The 17270-nt window shown below is 40.9% G+C and overlaps 2 protein-coding genes across 2 annotated transcripts; one reads left to right on the forward strand and one right to left on the reverse strand.

The window, feature by feature from the left end:
* Positions 1–982: 982 nt before the first annotated feature.
* On the forward strand, positions 983–5708 carry LOC128721408 (transient-receptor-potential-like protein). The gene is made up of 6 exons (XM_053815160.1): positions 983–1664; positions 1737–2344; positions 2428–3094; positions 3186–3549; positions 3610–3832; positions 3900–5708. Exons 1-6 carry the CDS (start codon positions 1030–1032, stop codon positions 5465–5467), a joined length of 4065 nt encoding a protein of 1354 aa, XP_053671135.1. The 5' UTR covers positions 983–1029; the 3' UTR covers positions 5468–5708.
* Positions 5709–8641: 2933 nt separating this feature from the next.
* Positions 8642–15510, reverse strand: LOC128730194 (cyclin-dependent kinase inhibitor 1-like). Its single transcript, XM_053823226.1, has 3 exons — positions 15365–15510; positions 15010–15284; positions 8642–8691 (listed from the first exon to the last, which is right to left on the reverse strand). Exons 1-3 carry the CDS (start codon positions 15508–15510, stop codon positions 8642–8644), a joined length of 471 nt encoding a protein of 156 aa, XP_053679201.1.
* Between the last annotated feature and the right edge of the window lie 1760 nt (positions 15511–17270).

Below are 17270 nucleotides of genomic sequence, written 5' to 3' on the forward strand. Positions count from 1 at the left end.
AATCATCTCGTTTACGCAAACGACTGTTCTTGGGCTATTGCACATTGCACTACTCATTTAATAAATAGAACTTTGGGAATACATCAAAACATTCTTTTTTAAGATTCGTTGCCCATTTCTCCTCTCTCTCTCTCTAAGGCAGAATAATGTGCCATAATTTCATACACTTTTTTAAATTAAATTAAAGTGATTTGAAAAACGTTAAATTTAACAAACCGTATGCTAGTGCGCATTTGTTAGTGAAATGGCGCTCAGCCAATTCAACAAACCTTGATACATGTTTCAGTGCAGTGCCTTTTTTGTTGTTTCTCGTTTGCTCGACATTTCATTTCACGAGTGTCAATATTGTGTTGTATATTTCTCATAAATTACATTCAAATCATTGTACAATTCCATACGGTTGGTTCCAAACCTAAACAAAACCGCCATTTGAAAAGCAGAGTGAAAATGCATGAAGGTATAATTGTTAAAAGGAACCGTATGATATCATCTCTAAGTTTTTCATTGTTATAATCTCAATAAGAATTTATAAATTGTTTTATGAGATGTAACCCCCTTAATATTTGATGGGTTATTTTTTTAAACTACAAAATTGAATCATGTTCACACAAAATGTGCCACATACGTTTATTTGAAACAGCCGCATACAAATATAACAAAAAATACCCCTGACAAGGAAACTCACTGTTTGACTATCACTCTGTCATGTTACGCCGGCGTATTTTTACATTATGTCTAACGATGTTTTGTTGAATTTTAATTATATAGTATTAATTATATAGTTATTCGCTCATATCACTCACTAGATCGCCAGTTAAACTCCTACGACTCACACATTTGTGACATTTGAAGCACTACCATCGAAGGAAAGGTAAAATGCCTCTTCATCTTGTAGTTTTCTGCAGCTCACAATAAATAGTCTATTCATGGAAAAAATATTACTCTCTTTCTCCATAGCGAGATTTCACAAATGTGTATTTGAGTTGGTGGATACTTACTACCGCCTGCCATAGTACACGTTAACTGAAGATGGGAAACGAAAAGAAGGACCCCGGCGGGGTCGGAGTACAGATCGAGTCACCGTCCCCGGTGCCATCCAACACCTCGGCCGCATTTAATATGATCACCAACATCAATCTACCCGTGCCATTGTCACTCGAGGAGAAAAAGTATCTCCTGGCAGTGGAACGGGGTGACCTGGCAAGCGTCAAGCGAATCCTCCAGCGGGCCCACCGGCGACGCAACGTGAACGTCAATTGTGTAGATTCGTTGGGGAGAGGAGCGCTGACGCTGGCCATCGAGAATGAAAATCTCGAAATGGTCGAATTGCTGGTGGTCATGAACGTCGAGACGAAGGATGCGCTGCTATTGGCCATCAATGCGGAGTTTGTTGAAGCCGTCGAGCTTCTGCTGGAGCATGAAGAGCTCATCCACAAGGAGGGCGAACCCTACGTAAGTCGTACGAAGTTAGCATGTTCGACCAAAATGCGGTTGTCTCTCACTTTTGAAAATCTTTCACAGAGCTGGCAACGAGTGGATATCAACACGGCCATGTTTACACCTGATGTAACGCCGCTCATGCTGGCTGCTCATAAGAACAACTACGAAATCTTGAAGATTCTCCTTGACCGTGGTGCAACCCTACCAATGCCTCACGACGTCAAGTAACCATAAGACTTGCGCTCAATCACACGTTCCTCTTTTAACGATACCGCAAACATTTTCCTTTTCTCTAGATGCGGTTGCGATGATTGTATTCGTCGTTCTTCGGAGGACTCTCTGCGGCATTCGTTGGCTCGTGTCAATGAATACCGAGCCCTAGCAAGTCCGTCGCTGATCGCGCTTAGCTCGCAAGATCCTTTACTGACGGCGTTTCAGCTTTCCTGGGAGCTTCGCAATCTTGCCTTTGCAGAGCAGGAATGCAAATCGCAGTACCTCGAGTTACGCCATCAATGTCAAAATTTTGCCGTCGAGCTGCTGGACCAATCACGTAGCTCTCAAGAGCTGGCTATCATCCTAAACTACGATCCCGATTCGCCACCCTACATGGACGGCGATCACATGAAGCTTACTCGGCTCGAGCTCGCGATTGACTACAAGCAGAAGAAGTTTGTGGCTCATCCAAACATCCAACAGTTACTGGCGGCTATGTGGTACGAAGGCGTTCCTGGTTTCCGGCGGAAGTCTGCCTCAGAGAAAATTTTTATCATTGTTCGCACGGCTGTACTTTTCCCGATCTATTGCATGATGTATATGGTTGCTCCGTCCTGTGAAACGTCTAAGTTTATGCGAAAACCATTCATGAAGTTTTTGATCCATGCGTCATCATATCTCTTCTTTCTGTGTAAGTTCTTCCTCTCACATATCCTTGTCTGTTTCTATGGCTAACGATTACTAAAATTCATTCTTATTTATTCATACATTTAGTTCTTCTAATTTTGGTGTCACAACGGGCAGAAGTACAAGTCGTGCTTCTGTTTGGTACCGAGAGTATGAAGAGAGCACTACAAGAAGAGTTGGCCCGTCAACGAGGCAACGGTCCAACGTATCTTGAGTGCCTCGTCGTCATTTACGTCATGGGCTTCATATGGGAAGAAACCCAAGAAATCTTCATCGAGGGTATTCGCAGCTACCTCCGGAACATGTGGAATTTCATCGATTTTTCACGGAACTTCCTCTACTGTTGCGTGGCGCTACTACGTGTAATCGCTTACATTCAACAAACCTCCCAGATCGCGAATGATCCCAGCACAGCGTATATCGCCCGTGAACACTGGGATGACTTTGATCCACAGCTAATCGCAGAAGGTCTGTTTGCGGCAGCCAACATATTTTCTGCCCTCAAGCTGGTGCATCTGTTTTCGATCAATCCGCATCTCGGACCACTGCAGATCTCGTTGGGACGAATGGTGATCGATATCGTGAAATTTTTCTTCATTTATTCACTCGTGCTCTTTGCCTTCGCTTGCGGTTTGAATCAGCTGTTATGGTACTTTGCCGATCTGGAAAAATCAAAGTGCTATAGTCTGAAGGGAGGATTGCCGGACTGGGACAACCAAGGCGATGCTTGCATGAAGTGGAGACGATTTGGAAAGTACGTATCAGATAAGCTGACGTAGCCTTTTCCTTCGGTAACATATTCCCAAAGAAGCTGATACTAATGTTCTTTTCCTCGCACTTTACAGTCTGTTCGAATCCTCACAATCTCTCTTTTGGGCCAGTTTCGGTATGGTAGGACTGGAAAATTTCGAGCTTCAGGGAATCAAATCGTACACGCGTTTCTGGGGCCTGCTTATGTTTGGTTCGTACAGTGTGATCAACGTGATCGTGCTTTTGAACCTGCTTATCGCTATGATGTCCAACTCGTATGCCATGATCGACGAACACTCGGATACTGAATGGAAATTCGCAAGGACGCGTCTCTGGATGAGCTACTTCGAGGAAAGTTCCACTTTGCCACCGCCATTCAACATCTTCCCGAATATGAAACACCTGATGCGTCTCTTCGGCAAAAAGAAGAAGCGCGATCTAAAGCGTGAATCTACAATTGTACGTTTTGCCGTTTATTACTGATATTACAACGTCTAATGTCCACTAACTTATTCACAGCGTCGTAAGGAGGATAAAGAAAGGGCCGAACGCTATACCAACGTGATGCGAGCCCTCGTCTGGCGGTACGTTTCAGCTATGCATCGACGTATGGAACAGGATGCCGTAACCGAGGATGACATCAACGAGGTCAAGACAGAGATCTCCGCCATGCGATACGAGCTCTTAGACATTTTCGAGAAGAACGGCATGGATGTATCTGCTGTTGACCGCAAGGAGAAGGGTAAGCAGCGGTTTCTTGTCATTGTTTCTCTGTCATTTGTGCTTTTTAACACTTATATTTTACTCAGCTGTCTTGGCTAAGCGAATGAAGATCTGGGAACGGCGTCTCATGAAGGACTTCCACGTTGCACCGGTGGAGATCGCCGAACAGGAAGAAGAAGAGGAAGAGGAAGATGCCAATCCGCTGGCACGCTTCCGACGCGTCGCCAAGAAGGTTGCCAATAATACGACCTCCGCCAAATGGGGACAGGTAATGACAGGGGTTGGTGTAGAAATCAACACACAAATCGGTCGTTGCCGCAACCGGGACAGCTTCCGGCAGCAACAGCAACTCCAGAAGGCCATGGCGGAAGCTCGTCGTCTGGTGGAACGCAGCCCGCTTCCGCACTCGAGAAGCGCATCCCCATCAATCGATGGCTATACCGACGAGACAACGAACACACTGCTGCATCTGCTAAGCCAGTTGGCCGAGGATGGTGATGCATCACCCGGAAACACACTGAACATGCATGATGCGAAGAGTGGAGCGACAACTCCACTCAACATGCTCACGGCACAGCTTCAGGCTGCACTAAGCAAAACACCTTCTCCACGCATGATGAAATCGTCTAAATCGTGCTCTGACGGTGGGTTGAAGTCTCCCGCAGGTACGCTCGGCTCCGTCGGACGGTCTCGATCTCCAGGAGGCGGTTCTCGGCTCGAAGGATCCGCCTTAGCGAAATCGCCGCTAGCTTCCATCGCTGGCAGCAAATCACCTTCTCCGGACGGAACTCCGGCCCCGGAGAAGAAGGGTAGTCTCACGGTAAAATCACCACCACCTCCTTCCATCAAATCTCCACCTCCCTGCAAGTCTCTTCCCACATCCACGGTGCTGTCGCCTCCACCACCAACAGTTCAGTCACCTCCACCTACGATCCACATCACTCGCACTGAGTCACAGCTGGTTAAGAAATCGGATCTCAAGGACAGTTGCGAGGAAGCGGAAGAGTCCAAAGCTGCTCCACCACTTCCAACCTCTCCGCCGCCGACCGAATCTTTGAAACAGTCGGTGGTTCACAGTGATGATCCTGAGCCACTAGTTTCCGGTGTTAATTCACCCCCGAAGGTCGTCAAACGCAAAGCTCCAGCTCCCATGCCTGCGTCGACCGGTGAGGATATTTCAGTAGCACGTCCCGTCGCTGTAAAACCGCAGCCTGGTCAAGGCATGCTTCCTCCACCACCATCGAAAGAGGATCTCGCAGCCGGTCCACAACCCTCACCAGCGGTTCCGGCAATCATTCCTACATTTAGTACTACTCCAGCCACTCCTCTTCCTACTCAGAAGGTCTTAGCCACCCAGCCAACACCTTCGCCGGTTGTTGCAAAATCGAGGGTTACATCGCCACCACCAACCGTAGCCAGCCCGCCGTTGGTTCCATTAATAAAAACCGAGCTAATGGAAGACCTCGAACCATCAGCAACTTCAACTTCCAAGGGTTCATCGTCAAACGGTGCCAAGGAGAGCTTGATTGTTGGCAGCGGAGATGCCTCTGCAGACGCAGCCCGAGCAGCCTCTTCGCCACCTTGTTTGCGTCCGTACCGCAAGGTCGATGACGTAACCACCATCAAACGGCAGCCCAAGAGTGGTTGGTTGTAAACGGTCATCGTCATCGGATTCGGAGCTATGAACGGTAATATAATGTTCTATCAGTTATTGACCCAATGTGATGGTGAAGCCAATCTAAAACAGATTCATGCAAAAAATGCATAAGTCATTGAAGGAAAACAATTCGTTTGCATTTCTGTCACGTTTTCAAGCTTACCTTATCTTTGTTGTATTTGATATTAACAAAATGAATAAAAACACATCTATTGGACCCCTGCTCCAAGGGCCAACCAAAGGGTTCTGTCTTTTGTTTGCTAAATATTAACAATTAAATATAAACAATGTCATTCATCGGAACAATCCGAAAAAATAATCAAAGCCGTTCTTTTCGTACATGTTTAATGTTTATTTTTTCTGCAATATATATCTACAATCTACTAGACTACATAGAATTGTGTGTATTTACCCCATTCAATATCTTTGAAAGGACCACCAACTGAACCAAGATTACAATAAGTTCGGTCGGCGAAGAAACATCTTTATTCGCTGAGCCATCATATTGCACATAGCTTGGTTGCGGATCGTGGTTCGATCGGTTTGCCCGGTTAACTAAATTTTTATTGCGTGTGTCCATTGTTACTTCTGTTGTTCTGTACCTCAATTTATACCCAGTGATAATTGTTCTATTATTCGTTCAAATATTGCTTTATATTGATTGTATTTTCTTAAAAAAAACTATTTCTATTGTTTGTGGGAATCGCTTTGTCGCACGTGTTGATATGTGTTTACATTTACTTGTTCTTCTGTGGCTGCTTCTCTATCCCGACCGCATTTATATCTCACAGTCCGACTCTATCTCCTGGGGTTAGATACTATCAATTGAACTACCTAGAGCCCTAACAGTACTAAGCACATATCTAACGAGAGATCCAACGATTGCGATTTCATACATAAAAACATTACACGAGCACTTCATGTATCGGCATTTTAATACTACGGACGAAACTTAGAACTTATTCTTAAATATTCAAGGGTGGGTGCTTTTAACCAATCAGGATAATGGCAATAAGATTTGCGCATGAATATTTTGCCGAACTATGACTTAATAGCTACGTTTAACCCTTCATATATCGTTAGTTTTATGTTCAATTGCTGTTTCAATGTTTCCCGTGATCGCTGGATTCATTAATAAAAGTTAATTTCTTTAAGAAAAAATTTGTAGTATAAATTATTTTATGCGTATGATCACATAAGTGATAGAGAAATACGAGATAATGCAAAATATAGGCTATAAATTTATTTATATACACATGGGAAAGGGAAAACTTGAGGAAAGGCTCAACACTTTCTGACTTTCTGACACTAACCTTTAAATCCGAAATAAACCTTTTCGCTATAATTTCTTTACACTGTTTCCAAAGTATGCCTTTGGACTTCTCTTTTTTTTTCAAATATTATGATGAAATACACTTTTGTCATATACCTTCTTTGTTTTTCATTGCTCGACATTACACCTATTGCTATTTATCTATGGTAACAATATAATATGTTCATAGTTAAAAATAATTATGCTTTAAAAGAATGATCTGTTGGAAATTGCAGAAACACTAGCAAGAGAGCTCATAGTTCTAAGGACTGAGTGACCTCATTGCTTTTAATGATTCTTTTGTTGGACAAATTTCTCCATTTTGATACATATTTTTTTAGTATCTAATTTTTTTTCAATTTGGCACCAAAACACAATTGCGTCATTTATTGAGCTATATATCGTGTTCAAACAATCCTCGATAGGCATACTTCCATTACAATCTCATACGAGCCTTCCTAGAAAAAGCATGTTACCAAAACTGGAATATTTGAGCACCGCACATACAAAAGAACATTTAAATACTGTAAAAATAACAGATTAAAATGAATAGTAATGAAGAGGTCGTATTTATTTTAGAAGTCTTCATAATTTTGGCCTAAGGGTGGCATTGTTGACAAAACATATTGCCTCAAAGGGCCGTATCACACACAAATCCCTTTAGATAAAATACCGATGAACGTTAAAAATTTATCGTTTGATAAACAAATAACAAACCGTAGGTTGGAGTCCCTTTTTCAATCAAAGTTAGACATATGGATTCAAAAAAATACAAGCGATGGAACTATATAAATACTATCCATCATCAAACCGAAAAGAAATTGGTCAAGCCATTAGACAATTTCTGACATTAAAACATTCAGTTTTCGAAATCCAAATCGTTTCGTTCAAACCAAATATTAAGAGCATGATGTACTAATATGATTTGCAATCGAAACGGTTTGCCAAAAACTCGAGAAGGTTTTAGTTTGCTACAACTTAAATATTAACAGCAACTTAACATAACACAGATTTGCTTTTCTACGTTTTCGACAAAAGAGCTTTCAATGAAATAGAATTTATTATTTTTTTTTTCTTGAAAAGGTATACGATATAAATGTTACGCAGCTTTTCACAAGCGATAAGTCCAAAACAAAGAATTACAAACGCTTCAGTGAAACGTTTGATTTTTGATTTTTTTATCGGTTATTAAAAGCTGCTACTTATTTTTAACTTAAGATTTGACGTGTAACAATTCATGTTTTTTCGTCCTATTTCGTAAGCATGGTTAAATGTGTTTATGATAACGCCACAGAACAGTGATGCTCTTTATCGAACGAAACGTTATACAAAGTACATCACTAGTATATACAATATCATATGTACATAAATATATATGTAGAAAATCATTCATTAAAAAAATATACTTTAGAACAAAAGATCAAAAAATATGATAATATAAAATACATAAAAGCAGCCGTTCATGTCAATGTGAAGCCTAACCTCCTGAATATATCACCAAGTGCGATGCAATGAAAAAAATTAACATTGTGTAGTAAAAACTATAGAAAAAAATCTATACATCTTTTACATAACAAATGTAATTTTAGAACGATTGCCATCAATTGATGCATTCTTAACTTTCATCAAACTGAACTTCTTGTAATATGTAAACATCGCATCTTCTTTGACGGTGAAGGACATTTACATACAAACTCGGCTACCTTCGGAGGAATCGAAATAGTTTTTACGATTACCGAAGTGCGTCGTGAAATGAAGTTCTATGAAGGGAGCTGATATTGTAAAGAAGTTAATTTGTTGGCCTACAATCGGAATAAAATGGCACGACGACTTGAAACGTTTGCTGATCGGTTGGATTTTTACTGCTCTTTAAGCCGTCCATGAGTACGCTTGCGTGGTTTCATGTAGTCTGAAAAAAAAAACAAAAACAAAACGAATGTTAAAATAGATCTAAATAGCGACACTACAAAGAATGAACAATTTATGTTTGTTTTACCCAGTGAATTGCCAAACAGAAAAGCATAACATAACGATTCATTGAAATAGGTCAAATACGGTTCCTAGCAACGATTGTAATAGCTTAATGTTGGAGTTATACCACACATAAATGCGGCATTCAGAACAGAACAAAGGAAAAATAAACCGCCACTCGCCTATAAAGTACGAAGCAGCGCGGTAGTAGCTTTCAGGTCAGTAGCAAAGAGCTAACCAAAGATAATTCACATTCGATCACAGAGAACGGTAAAGATCGCAGCTGAGAGATCGATGTATTCAGGCTATATACGATTCGCATCGGTCAACGCTAAAATGTATTGCATTTGTGTCTACTCATTTGCTCGTATCTCTCCAATTAAATATACAGCCGAAACGAGAAATTCTACCATGCAACAAACGTATAACTTACTCCTCCGGCTACCTTTTCCGACAAATTATTTACGCTTTTCAAATTTCTTTGTATGTAAACCGAATCTTGATCACCTTCGCTTTGTACACCTCACAGCAGCTTTCCCAAATCCAACTGAAACACCGTTGATCCTATGGTGCTCTGTTCGTTACAGGTAACGTAATAGATCGCCTTGTCCTTAACCTATTGTTTTTTCGAGGACTTTGTAATCCTAACTTCAACTCCAACTGATCATTTTCAAAAGATGAATTAAAACAGACAATACCAATATGAATAAAAGTGACCGTTACTTTTTCCATGTCAACCAACAGAAAACAGATGGTCTCAATATTTAACAATCGATTAGTTTCCAAAAAGGAAATATTTGTTTCGGGATTTTCATCACATCTGCAACGGTCTCTTGTCCAACAATCATCGAACGGTCAATGTCTCGTCCCGTCGACCCATAGAGTGCACACAACAACCACTCAAACAAACCGCACAGCACATTAGCAGATCTCGTTTAGCTTCGATGCATTTTCTCATCTTTTATTCATTTTTTACCCATTCTATTCGCGTACTAGGTAGGACAGAATTTTCGTTTTCACAAATAAAAAACGCGTTAACCACATGATCGACGGGAGCGATAAAACACACGTGGTCGTTCTGCTCCAGTCATATGGCACCATACGACAACGGTTAAGCGCGTCCTTGTGATCCGCCAATCGGTTGTAGGAGCACGAGCTCGATTCAACGAAGCAAAACAGGATTTAAACCATATAGCGCCTCAGCAATATGCACATATCCTACCTTATGGCTCACTCCACTTGCAAATGTATTCAAATTTATGCACTGCTCTTTAAACCCCGAACTAATTCAGACCTATACACACACTTTAAAAAAGGAGTCTCGCGTATTTTCTTTCCTATAAAATACCCTCCATCTGTCAGTTTAGATACATTTATGTCTTGTGTTGTTATTTTTTTCAGGGAGCATTACAAAAATCAACGAAACGCGTGCCATTTCAATGTGCTCTGTAGCCCTCAAAAAGCCATCTGGGCTGCATATAACAACATAGCCAGGATAAAAATCGGCACGAGCGTTGTTCATATGCCTGTACGATTTTATACGGATCCCAAAAAAATGCCTCGGACCTTTCCTTAAATACTTGCCGTAGCAAAAACATCTGCTCTCTGCTATATCATTTTTCGCATTGAGCGACCACGGCCTTTGTTTACACCCGTTGTTGATCTTTGCCACGAAGAATACCTGTTTATTGTAGATACCTCGTGCCACTTGGTGAAAGCCTTATAAAGTCAGCTTAGAGAAGAGGGAAGTAATGAAATCGACACTCTGACATTACAACACTCTGACTTCCGTATTCTTTTACATTTTGAAGGCGGAAACAAAGCAATTATTTCGCATAGGAACATAATGTTTAATGAAATCTTTCTTTAATACATTTAAATTGCCAAAAAAAACATGATAGAGCAGGTATATGATTCAGAAAACGAATTTCTATGCCGTAGACACAAACGGAGGGTGTCGTCAGACTTAGATCGCAAAGCAACGAGAATATCGTGAGAATTCTTCGTTAGCTATGTATAGGAGTCATTTTTTTTTTAATCAAATTTACAAAGGTCGACAAGAAAAGATAAGAAGTACGCGGCGTATTCGTTCTAAATCAAATAGCAAGCAAATAGCGTGTGCGTGACATTGAATAATAATTTAAAGGGCTCGTAGCATTCGACAGTAGGTAAGCAAATGTTACATTCGATGTGTTAGATATAAGTGATATTTAATTGCCAAGCGATCGATCTCAACGTCGCGCCGCTAGGTTATTATAGATACGTCATAAGCTAGGTTCTAACTCGTCGCTATTAGTTTGGAGTATGGAAAAATGTTAAGTTTGCAGAAACTTTACTCTCAATCAATTTTTTGGTAAATGTAGAAACAAATAGCTGTTCTACTTCATATATTTAAAATGTATATATGAGTTAAAAAAACGGCTAATGCAAACCACATTGTGGCGCATAAACTCGCATACACGCGACTTCCACGGTCTGAATCAAATCATCTTTTTTGTTTTCGTCTCTCTGGTCGAGTTGAAACTTGTTTGAGCATGCTCCATAGGTAACTGTTTGTATGGTAACAGTATGACGAATATGCTGAACAAAGATGAAACGAAAAGAAGCGATTCATTCGGAAAGAGCCTGACTACTCACTGGAAAGCAAAACAACTCCGCCAACCTCGAAGACAAACAGGTATTAAAATCCTCACGAATGTTCGAGGAGCTCTTTACGCATGCTGTTATGCTGTTTCCATGCTATCGCCATCACTCTTGCCGCAGATGATGAAATCGACGAAAATCCACCTGGTCAGCCAGTCGATCCTTGCAATTCGATCATAGATTAATACTTTTCGTTTGCTTTCTCTTACTTCTTTCATTGCACCTACTTCGCATATCCTCGTTTGCAGGAAAGCTGTTAATATAGTCCATGTAAACAACGGCAAAAATTTCAGAAAAAACGAACATCCGATCGTAAGCGTATCGAAACGAGAAACGGGTCACTGCAATACGGTAGCAACCTCAACATAAAAATACGACGTAAAACCTGAACGTGCTGGTATTGCTGCGACCAAAACACCGAAAACATACAGCGTACGGGACCCAACCTCTTTTCGTCAAAGAAGCAACAGCCCTTCTCTTTATATTTTTTTGTCTTTTTTCACATCACACTTATTATTGCACTTTCCCGGGAGAATATAATGCTGAAAGTGCAGCGTAACAGAATCGAACGAGCAAAAGACTGAGTGAGCGGTACGAACAGAGAACGAATAACCCAAAATCAACGAACTCAAAATAAAACAAAAAACACATTACATGATGTACGAAAAGTGGCTGCTGTTGCAACGACGAAAACAACTGAAAGACGACAGAAAGTTCATTTTTCGCTTCGAACTTTCGCAAAACCAAACATCTACCGGCTATTGGCTCCGGATGCACCGAAACCCGTTCATTGTCGGTGATCGATGGAAGAAGGAACGATAAAAACAGTAAAACAGAGACCGAGAACGACGAAAACCAGCTTTACCATCCCTCTGAGTTGATACTGTAAAATACTATGGCTTTTGCAAAAAAAATCCAGAACCTGCGACACATCTATACTCTGTTGAGAAGCGTAATCATGGCGAAATTCGGTAGTTCGTTACATGAGTGCCGGTGATCTCAAACATAAAAACTGCAACCTGCAGATAGGATTCTACAGCAAGAGGTGGCAGCAGTAAAAACAACATTATTAAACTAACACCAACTAAAGAGAGATAAACAACGAATGTATAAATGGCTTTGACGTCGATTTAAGAAAACTAAAATATTTTGTTTTGCATATATTTTTAGAATATAAAATAGAGTTTTTTACACTCTGCCATTGAAACAAAGTGAACAAGTCATATTGAAATGCAAATGAAAACAAAGAATTGCGAGCTACCAATTGTGAAAAAACTATAGCACATGTTTGGGATCAACATGGGGTTAACGTTGAACGAACCTTCAATTATTTTAACAAATTGAATAGCAGTTCTTTCAACTGGATAATTACAGTGTCTCACTGTATGACTTGGGAATTTAAGCTTCTATAATATTATTTTACCCAACAATAGAGCGGTAAAACAGTTGAACCAGTGTTTAATGATTAGGGCGTATGTTTTAAAATTCCCGTGATGTTTGATTTTACAATATGTACGACATAGCACAACTTCCGGAAACGTACAATATCCTGCAATGAGCAGAACCCCCGTTGACCAAAAAATAACCGCACCCAACGTTGCGGTTGCTTTTCCAGTTCAATTTTGATCCGGCTTCCGGTGAGATTTTTGCCTTAAACGGTCCTAATGTTTGTGCCAATAAAAGAGACCTAGTGAGTCCCCGCTGCGTAATTTGAAACCCAGAAACAGCCGGATCATGTAGGCAACAATTAACTCTGATTCGTTCCCTCACTCCTCGTTTTCCAATCGAATGAAGTGTTTTTTAAAAGAAACCACCAACTAACCGATCCTTTTCAGCACCGAAACCTACAAGTGACAATTATGCACCCTCCAGCAATATTTCATTACTCATGTTTTCTACGTCTAAAAGTCAAGGAGAGAAAATCACCCTTGACTCACTCATTCCTCGGTGCTTGTAGGCATTCTTAAGATAATTCAAGAGAATGGAGAGAAAACAAATTGCGAACTATCGGCCCGGCGTTGACCCCTGAACGAAAAATCTTAAATAGGGAACATTCTTAGGCGAAGGAAGATGTCATAGATCAATTACAAAAAAATCCTAACCCCAAGGGTGCAGGGCAAAAATGGGTCGCACGTCGTGAGTCAGCCGTAAAAAAAAAGATCACAGAAACGTTATCCATGCATTTTGAACTAAAACAAAAAACTACTTATCGAAACTGGAACATGACAAAACGATGTGGCTAGCAAAAATAATAGAATTCGTTTATTATGGCATGTCGTATTCACCATTCTCAAATCCAACATGCACCAGAATAGCAACCGATCAATGATCGTAACGAGAGAAAAGAATGATTACAAAAATACTCCAACATCCGAATCAGATCGAACAATCAATATTTTCTTGTTATCTTCAATTCAACAACAAAGGGCCAATAGGACAGAATTGACCGATCATAAACATTCATTATAATTGAGGTTTTGTCCGATTGCAATGAACATAATTGTTTCACGTTCATAGCCATGGAACAAAGCCATGATTACTGGACAGGAGAAAAGTGCAGCTTCGAATAAAAACCGCGACTTGATTCTTGTATGGGCCAATTAAATAATTACACAGAAACGGCCGTACACAGACCGGAAATTAACTCAACTTGCCATGTTTTGTTTACAGCTGGCGGAACACGAAATATGCACTATAGCATTGAACAAAACATTTACTATGGAAAGCATCAAATGGGAAGCAAGTAAATCTTCGAAAAAACAATATGAGGTAGAAACATCCACAGCATAACTATAAATCATTTGCGTGCGTTAAGTCTCCACCGCGGTCTGCGTATTTTGCAAGAACCACTCATGATAACAAAATTTGTACGCTGCTTCAACAGCGAATCCCCTTGCTTTCGATCAGATGTTCTTTCCCCAGCTTTGGATAAGACAACAGAAACACGCTAAACATGTGCAGAATGTATACACACAGAAACCGGGCCATGCCAGTTCGAATACAAGCGCGAGGGGCGCTCGACAAAAAACCGTTGAAAACGCAGCGAACCATAAAACACCACGCCACGGGTCCACGTTCGACGAAAATTTTCGTAGGAAGGAGAACGATCGTGCAACGATGGAAAGTACATCGCCTTGTGCGCAGGAGGAATGCAGCGCCTCTTCGGGAGACATGAGTTATGGGGTATTTTCTACGCACCCACTCAGCCTGTAGTAGAAAAGGAATATTTCACGCTCTGCAACGGCTGCACCTAGGGAAGGTATCTTAGCCTTTAGAGACCGCCGAAGCAAAGAGCGAGACTAACCGTCTACATCATACCATACGCAACCGACAACCCTCGCACCCTCACAGAAAAAGGGCCGAACGGATCCAGAAAAGGGCTGACATTTTTCTGGTTTTTAATTATGAACGGTTACGATTATTTTTCCTTTCCGGAAAGAAGTGCGTTCTTCCTCCTTTTTAATATGACCCACGAACTCGACCCGTTTCTTATTGTGTTCCCTCTTGATCAGTAGGTGTCAGTAACCTATACTGATTAATTCAGATCTTTCGCTGTCTGTCGAGCATTTTTATACCCAACACAATTCAGGGCTAATTCATAGAAAGCACTCACCTGTTATGAGCAGTTGTTTCATTGCTGAATTTGTGACATTAATTCTCGTGCCTTTATTAGCAAGCTCAGCTCGCTCGTCCATGAGTACTTCCATGGGAATCACTTCATCTATTCTGTTGGCTCGACGACTCTCCTGTAGTCGAAGGCCCTCAACATTCGGTGGAGCCAAATGTTCCCATTTGAAACGTCCGTTCATAGGTTCGTCTTTCGCGAAATTGAAGTTCCATGTTTTACTTTTTTGTTCAACATGTTCGTCCATTACTTTGTTGAAAATCCTGAGAAATTTAACATTATGATTAGCACAAACTTCTGTAACTGTCTACTCTAGAAACACAGCTGGAAAATAGATACTTACTCTTTTACTGATTCGGCTTTGACTGAGCCAAATAGATTTCGTTTGATGCGACGAGCCCCGACAACTTTTCGCGAAGCTTGTGATACTTGCGGGACGGGCGAGAAACGCAACCGCTCAATCCTTTGATTGTAAACTTGGGCACCCATCCTAAGAAATGTTGATATCGAGTACAAACCGTTGCCTCACAGAATAAGGCAAAGGATACCACTTTTTCGCAAATGTTTATCTTGCTCTCGACTGTTTGTATACACTGCTTGATTCACTTGTCAATTTGACACAATATCCATGTTGTGCACACAGCTCAGCACTGTAAATCTCTCGGTCGGATAAAGTTGGTCTTTTACATAAGCTGACGATGCACTTTTAGCTCGACGATCGATATTCAATGAGAGTAAGACGATTCATTGACGATTACCTAGCATGCACAATCTTCACTGGATAGTTAGCATAGTGAAATTTACAGCAAACCAACACCCAAACGCCCCGTTTGATGACGATCTCAAAATTACACAAACACCACTGCACGGCGCGAGCATCCAATTATTTCTCTTCACTCCACGCAAGAGAGCGTTTGCCAGAATAGGATGGAACACTCTCTCAACGATAGTTTACGTGTGCGTTAAATCGCAGCGTCCAAGCGACGAGATGATTTTATGATTTTTTTTTCCAAATTTTCGAATCATAAATTGAGGTTATGTTAACTATCTTTATGACGGACGTGTATGAAAACACTAACGATTGCGTATGTTGTTTTTTAACAAATTCACGCACTTGCAAACAGCTCTTTTTTCTCAAAGCATCACACGCAATATTTTCTCACACGTACGCCGTTCCGAAAAGGATGCGATGCATTTATTCGGACTGAAACTCTTTCAAATACTCTTTCAAACCACACGCTCATCGGTTAATCCTGGCAAGAACGCTTGACGGTACACGCCAAGCAACTAGACTATCCACTAGTTTCTCGCAAATGCATCACTCCGATCACTCCGACCAACATCCGCAACACTGCATTTACACAAGAAACACTTTACCAATGGTTTACAGGGCACTACGATAAGCCCAACTTTGTTTTCTCGCTACAATCTTCAACCGCTTTTTCTCCTCCACCGATCTGCACTGCAACATGGGAGTTCGAACGCTCCGAACTCCACAAAATTATAATTTGAAATGCGTGCGTCGTTCAATGCTTCCATGCGTAGAAGGCTTGAACATAAAACGAACGCCATGCGCTTTCACGTACACCACCACAAACCAGCCAACAATTATCTCTCTCTCTCTCTCTCTCTCTCGCTCTCTCTGACTATGCACTATGGGCGCATTCTTGCACGTGCGCGGGAATATGCTTTTAAATGTTACCAATTAAGTTTTTGATTAGATACTCATTCTATAATACAATTATCGTGATTATCGTGCTTTATTTTAGCATCATCTTTTATGCATGTGAACTGCATCGGTACGATTTATGCAAATACCAGCATGACACCAACATATACCTAAGAGTTATGTTTAATATTCATTACATAAGAGGTGCATTTTATACATCATAATGTAATACACAAACATAAACCTTTGTTTTTGTGTTGAATTGTTATTTTCTTGCGCAAAAATTATGTCATGTTAGAAGCATGAACACATAGTTGTTGCGTAACGCATAGCTTGCGATGACGGCGCAATGACGCACACAGTCAAAGACTATGCTTATGCTTCTTGCAGCATATTATTTTAATGTTGTTCTTCTTCTGTCGTAGCTTGGGACATTTAAAAGAAACCCAAACCACGCTGCGAGGGTTTTAAATCGCCTCCTATCTTCCTGGTCCATTGGCTGCGATCGCAACAAATAAAGGAAGCCCGGAGGATCGTTGGAGATTTAAAAATGATGCTTCTTTTTCCATCCAATCATTAC

This window comes from Anopheles nili, chromosome 2 (assembly GCF_943737925.1).
Source record: "Anopheles nili chromosome 2, idAnoNiliSN_F5_01, whole genome shotgun sequence".
In the NCBI taxonomy this organism is placed as follows: domain Eukaryota; kingdom Metazoa; phylum Arthropoda; class Insecta; order Diptera; family Culicidae; genus Anopheles; species Anopheles nili.